General features: G+C 39.6%; 1 protein-coding gene across 1 annotated transcript; it reads left to right on the forward strand.

Moving 5' to 3' along the window:
* Nucleotides 1–1648: 1648 nt before the first annotated feature.
* Nucleotides 1649–6284, forward strand: LOC104402302 (arginyl aminopeptidase-like 1; the record flags this gene model as incomplete). The annotated part of the gene is made up of 6 exons (XM_010010142.1): nucleotides 1649–1795; nucleotides 2444–2595; nucleotides 3037–3153; nucleotides 4156–4391; nucleotides 4980–5093; nucleotides 6172–6284. Coding segments are annotated over 6 exons (879 nt in total), but the record flags the coding sequence as incomplete, so codon positions are not given.
* Between the last annotated feature and the right edge of the window lie 937 nt (nucleotides 6285–7221).

A 7221-nucleotide genomic window follows, 5' to 3' on the forward strand; every position in this document is an offset into this window, starting at 1 on the left:
GAAATGCAGTACGTAGATTTGAATAGTCACATAGCCTTAGCCCCTGTGGTGTACGTGAGGCAGGGTTCATCAGAAGTCATGCTTTTAAGCATGTTTCTGGCCCAACAGGCTTAAAACAGCAGAGGGCAATCTTAAATCAGATTTCAAGGAAAGAATGGTGCTCTGAGATTAATTTTACTTCTAGGTAAAAGTTTTTATTTTTGTAATGCCTTCCACCAAAAAAAAAAAAAACCCACAAAACCAGCCCACATTTGCCAGAGGAAGCCTGAACCTCTATGAATAACTAAAAGCTGCTGACAGTATGTTTCCTTTCCTTACCCTTCACTGATCCCTGGGAGTGCTGCTGAAGCGAATGATCTGGGAGAGGGGCATGCTGGCATCTGAGGAGAAGGGTCTAAAAGCAAGGGAGGAAGATAACAAAGAGTAACTTTATAGAACGGGGGGAAAGAGAGAAAACTTTTGACTTCCAGAACACAGAGAGGTTAACTAGGAGACAGAATTGTAATACGTTGTTAAAACAAGAGCAGACATAGTACCCAGCCTTCTCTTCTGTAAATATTTCATTGCTTTCTTTTGAGGACCAGAATTGAACTAGTGTCTGCGCTAATTGCTGTTCCCTGAATTCAGATTTATTGGTTGCTTTGATCTAAGAATTCAACAGACTTAGAAGTTTTATTCCTAGTGCTTGACTGTTCCCAAGAGTTCCAGTGTTTACAACTTTATTGCAAGTTTCACAATATTTGATATTTTCCGTAGAAGTGTAGCTCCAGAGTTCTAGGATTACAAGAAAATCCTTGTTTAAAATTGTTCCTACACTTCAAAGTTGGAGGCAGGGAGCATGTGGAAGCATAAACATTACCTTTGAAACAGAAAAACCAAAAGGCAAATAACTGCACTTTTTCATATTATTCTTAATCTGTTCTAATTGTTTGCTGAGGGTCTGACTCATGATTTATTTGCTGTTTGATGCTGAAAATTGACATGCTCAGTGGTGGGTTTTGTTGCTTTTCTTTTGGTGACCACCCAGAATCTCCTTATCCACTCCGTAAAAAAAGCCCTTCAGTGTCATTGACCAGATGTTTCTTACATATACGGACTTCTTTACATAGTGTCAAAATGCTGGATGCTTTAGCCAGCGGGGCAGTGTCAGGGTCAGAGATAATGCTGTGTACACTGTTCAGCCTCAGGGTTTTTTGGTTGGTGGGTTTGGGTTAATTTTTTTTTTTTCCCCCCACAGCTTGCATTACCTGACCCCTACTGCTCCTGTTCATGTCAAATTAAAAACATGAAGACATTCAGAGTTCTCCCTCTGAGAAGAAGGTTGTGTGGATGTTTGTTAGGGACCTGTTACAACCAAGAAAATTGATACAACAGAATTAGCGAGTGGCTGGAAGACATTATGTTGTGTGGCACCACTCATTGTTGAGACTGTAGAAAATTACACCGAGTAGTCACAGCAAATAAGCAGGAGTAGAAAGATGTATTGTTGGAAATAGAAATGTGCCCTGTTCCAAGTACTTGTGTGGAGAGCCAAACAGCTGAGGTGTTTCTTTTCCCCCACAATCCTCTTGGGTTTAGGTTTTGTTCTTTTGGCAGTTTGTCCTTGTGATTTCATCATTTTCCCACACCTCTTCTTCACATTGTGTTTCAACAGATCTGGTGGCTGGATCCAGAACTGACGTATGGCAACGCGAAGCCATTTGTCTTCACGCAGGGCCACTCAGTGTGTAACCGGTCTTTCTTCCCATGCTTTGACACACCAGCAGTGAAATGTACCTACTCAGCTACTGTCAAGGTAAGAGACCAAAGGGCCATAAATGGTTCATGGAGTGCTTAGCTGCTGTTAATTTGTGAAAGTATAGTTCCATTGTGTATGTACTTATATAAAATATTAATTGTGACAGTGTTATAAAATTTTTTGGAACCCATTCTGGTTGTTGGGCCAGAAACAGGCACAAGGCAACTCTTTTGCCTATCATGCTTGGGTCTTGCCTTCCCTGTACTCAGTGCTGAAAGAGTAACCATGAAATGGATAACATAATAGAGGAAATTTGGCTGGTCATTTTCAGTAGTGGTTATAGATGGTAATATTCAACTGTATTTTATCAATTCTTGAAAGGAAAACCATAAAAGCTTTATGAAAGCGGAATCAAATAATTTTGCATTTTGTGTAGATGAGATAATCTGGTGTCTGGGCACTTTTGGGGCAGCTGGCATAAGACCTATGCAATATGTGAGGAGTAATATTTTTGGTTGGTATGTTTTCCTGGGCTGGGTAGATGTGGTATAAAAAACTCACAGAAATTTTGCATTTTATGTTATCTAAATGATTGATTTTAATGTACATCCTCAGGCATAGATGAAAAAACCCAGAGAGATCTGTGGTGTAGTCATTCAGCTGTGATCATCAAGTGAATTGATGTGTATGATGTTGGTGTTCCAGGCTCCAGCAGGCATACAGGTGTTGATGAGTACCACCCAAAGTACCTTCTTAGAAGAGGAAGGTGTATATCAATTTTACATGGAATATCCAGTTCCTGCCTACCTCGTGGCCCTGGTGGCAGGGGACCTAATACATGCAGACATAGGTCCTAGGTAAGATTTGCAGTGAGTTGATTCTGCTTTTTATGTCTTTGTACAGTGCTTCATGTTGTTAGTAGTAAATATGTTGAGTCATATGTTGATAAGGGAACAGTTGGGACTGTGAGCTGTGAGCATTCAGAGCGTTTGTGGTTTATTTGGATGTAAATAAATTTGTGACACTGCACTGGCAAGATATTTTCCTCTTTTCATAAATGCTGCTTATTGTCCCCTTAGTCATTACAGCTATTTATCTCATTGCCTTATCCCTTAAGGATCTTTGGTTATCTCTTGCCATGTATGCATAGAGTGTTAGCCTAAAGAAGGCCCAAGTCTGATGTGGGACTTCTCAGCACTATTACCATACATGGAAGTGTGGTGAGAAGTCAGGCTATTTTTTCTAAGAGATAATTCAGTTTGCTGAAGCATCACCTGATGTTTTCTGTTTTGTGACAGGAGCAGAGTGTGGGCAGAGCCTTGCCTGCTGCCAACAGCCATCAGCAAGCTTTCTGGCATTGTTGAGCGCTGGTTGACGGCTGCAGAGAGTCTGTATGGCCCATATATATGGGGACGGTGAGTTTAATAAGTCTCCCAGGAAAGTGTAATAGGAAAAAAAGTAGAAAGAAATGATCATGTTTTCTTCCTGTGCTAGCAATAGCAGGACAAATGAGCCTCTCAACTGGAAACACTGTAGTACGTGGAAACAAACTGGAGTTTTGTCTCTGCCCATGGCAGAGAGGATTATGGAAGCATGTGGTGTTTTTGGAATGGTGGGCAGAATTAGAGGTCTCTAAACAGTGGATCTTGCCTGAGGAGTGAAGGTTTTTCATGCTATAGAGTTTCGTGATGCAAGTCCAGTGTTGGGCTGGGCACCATTTAAAATATATGGCAGTTTTATTTATCTTACTTATTTTTACATATGGTATTTGACATACATTTGTTGTGCTATTCCTGAGCATGCTGAAAACCTGGCTCAGGACAGACTCGCTGAGAGTCCTAGTCCCTAAACCCAACATTAATAGTTTCTGACTCTGTATTAAAAGAGAATGTTTTTGAGAGAATGCTTTCTTTCTTTGGATGGGAGAAAATGTTTACAAAGGCTTCCTATATTTCTTTGCTAAAGGTAAGCAGGAAGAGTGTGGTGGTGTTATTTTGCAAACTGTTGCTTGAAATAATCTGAGAACACGGCACAGTGTGGCAGTGCTGATCCTAGGCAGAGAAATGTGGAAAGCAAAACAAATAGTATTGTTACATTCTGAAGCAGACAAACCAGAGTTGTTTTGCTGACACTGCAGGTACACCACATCAATTAATTCTATACCTTCCTGACCTGCCTCTTTCCTAGGAGCCTGTGGGGATTCAACACTGTGTGTGTGATAGTGTATGTAGTGTAAGCAGAAGAATTAGGCACTGCTGCTCTAGCAATCTTGTTCCTGAAGTCACAAAAAAGTCTCAGAAGAGCCTTCCCTAAAGGAAAAAAAAAAATAAAAAATTACAGTGAGTGTGTTTTGAAATAAGCTGTAATTCACCTCTCTCCTTTCTCTCCTCTTCTTTCTTCTCTCTTCCTACTTTTAGATATGACATTGTTTTTCTGCCACCATCCTTCCCTATTGTTGCCATGGAAAACCCATGCCTGACCTTCATCATCTCTTCTATTCTGGAGAGTGATGAGTTTTTGATCATTGACGTCATTCATGAAGTTGCCCACAGCTGGTTTGGAAATGCAGTCACCAACGCTACATGGGAAGAGATGTGGCTGAGCGAGGGGCTGGCCACATATGCACAGCGCCGGATCACCACAGAGACCTATGGTACAGATGCAGAAATGTTTCTCCTTCTGCTGTGTCTAACCAATAGTTGAGAGTTGGCTGCGTAGAATATTTGTCTTGGGGACTCAGAAGTCTGTAGGGAGCTGGTTTTTCTGTTTGCTTGGGTTTTTTCTATTTCTGGAACACATATGGCCCCAGACTTCGCATTTAGCATCTTAGATGCTTAGAGTCTGATGGAATTGTGTGTCTACTACCAGTGACATTACTTTTTTGTAGCACTTGATTGCTCCTTTGAAAGTTACCTGTATAGTACTCATTCAAATGTGTGCAAGAACTGATAAGATGATGTCAAGGATAGAAACTTTAGCATAGCTTTCATGCTGCTTTGTTTTTCAGTTCAGCCTGCTGTATAATCAGAATAAGTAAGTGCGCTGGTTTAGGTTCTGACCTTCGTTACAGATTGCAAGAATTTTCTGCACTCAAGTTTCTGCACTGTTTCATTACTGTGATTCTGTCTTTCTGTTGTCTTTTACACCTTCATTAGCTTTTATTTTGTGCCTGTGCTACTTCTGCACAGGTTGGGTTTTGCTAGTCATTTTCCTCACAACTAAGAAGTTCCTTTCTGCGTAGGAGCTGCCTTCACATGTTTGGAGACTGCATTCCGCCTTGATGCTCTCCACAGACAGATGAAACTCCTTGGAGAAGACAACCCAGTCAGCAAGCTTCAGGTTAAACTAGAGCCAGGTATTACTTTTGGCTGAAGCTGCTGTACACAAAATTTCTGTATATCAATGCTGGAATATAGACCAAAAAAGACTAATTTTTCCATATCCCTTATAAAAGAAAGAATAAAGAAATACTGGTTTGTAAACTAGTCTAAAAGTAAATAAGGAAACCTGTCTTCAAGTTTTCTTCAATGTTGGCTAACTCATCTTTGTAAATATTGTTCTGCTTAAGAACAGAACAGACTCACTGAGTAGAAACAGTATGAAAAACTGCCTTGAAAGCTGTGTGGTTAGAGCTTCTGAATATGTAAAATAAAGTAGTATAAAAATGAAAATATTTGGAAACACCATATAAAATCCTGTGCTGTTAAATGTTCCTTTTTTATGTGTTCATGTAATAACTATGTACCTATGCATAAGCATATAGATAAGCATATGTACTTGCTTTCCTGTTGAGTGAGCTGTGCAGAGGCTGTTTGGTTATCCCCTGAGCCACATGCATGTCTGCACTCCAGCATCATGTATCTTCACTGATAGTTCTCTAGTTCTGTGGTCACCACTGGAACTGTGAATCAGTCTTCAATCTAGGTGGTATTTAAAATGACCTAAAATGCAACTGGAGGTGATACTGGAACCAAGTAGAATGGAAAAGCATGTGTTAGAAGTCTCAAAAAAGGAGCAAGTAGTGATTACTTTATATTAATATCTTTAAAAATTTGTGGTATGGTGGCTTCCTGAGTTTGGCACTGAGGAGAAAAAAAAAGAAAAAAATGAGGATTTGTCTTCATATTCCAGCTTTCAGTGATTTCTAATTTGAAGCAACTTGTTCCTTTGGGAATTAATACTGAGCTTACAATGGTGGATTTTTTTTTTTGTCGTTGTTGGGGGGTTTTTAATTGGTTTTTTTTTTTTTTCCTAATTTTTAACCCAGCCTATGTGTTTACTGCAGTAAATTAAATGTACTGGCACAGGCTTGTTTCATTCTTAAGTCACTACGTGTTGACTTGGTGATGTCTAAGGGTTCTGTATACTTGGAAGTGTTGAAAATTACTGTCGTCATTAGAGTGTCTTATAAAATTATTGTCATCTCTTTTCAGGTGTAAATCCCAGTAATTTAATGAACCTCTTCACCTATGAGAAAGGCTACTGCTTTGTTTACTACCTGTCCCAGCTCTGTGGTGACCCAAGACACTTTGACTCCTTCCTAAGAGTAAGTGTGAATAAACATGAGTTTCTCTTGAGATTCAGAGCTGCTCTCCCCCTCCCCTGACCCCTATCTAGTTTTGGCACTGTGGCTAATTGATAGGGCTAAAGTTGAATACCAGTATGTCTGAGATGGGAGAATGGTTTGGGCCTGGCTGCCCACTGAGATGATTGTTTCTATAAGTTTTCTCTTCAGTGAATGTGCGCATACTCCTCTCATCTCAGATTATGAGTTTAGGGGTACCAAATACAGAGTAGTAGTATATTTTTGTTACCTCTTGTTCTGTGTTCTAAATAATTACAAAGCTGTTCCAGCATAGATTGACTGTAACTGGAACGATGTGATTTCATTCACTACTAAAAAGTAGTAGTTTGTGGGTTTTTAGCCAGGATGACAAAGGGTATGGTTTCTTGTATTGGGGCAGGTTTTGTGCCTTGAAATACATTTTCAAGACATGTAGAAAATTATGTCAGCTATTGACTTGTTTTTTGAAGTGACACAACTCATGCAGCATTTTCGTTTTGTTGCATGCATGTTTTTCATCTCCTCTTCCCATCCATCCCCCACTCCATCTTTCTCTAACCTTTGGTTTTGTAAGGGTGTCTTTATTCCATAATCTATCAGTGAATAATACAGTGGCCAGCTGTGTTCTGACTTTCCACTAGTGTGAAGTATGAGGAAACCTTTGTGCCCTTGATATGTTAATGTATCTGTGATCTGTGTCAGAAGAGCTCAGTGCTGCACTGAGCTGTCAGTGTATTTGCAGCTGCCCAATTTTTTTCTTGTTATGGTGCTTTCCTTATCCGTGAGGAAGGAGGGAGAATATTTTTCTTGATTTTTTTTTTAAAAAAACTTTTTTTAAACCTTCCAAATTCTAGTTTTATGCTTCCATCTCTATTTTATTTGTTGTTGCTTTTTAAATTATTTTTATTTTTTATTTTGT

This window comes from Nestor notabilis, unplaced genomic scaffold (assembly GCF_000696875.1).
Source record: "Nestor notabilis isolate BGI_N333 unplaced genomic scaffold, ASM69687v1 scaffold30212, whole genome shotgun sequence".
Lineage (NCBI taxonomy): Eukaryota > Metazoa > Chordata > Aves > Psittaciformes > Psittacidae > Nestor > Nestor notabilis.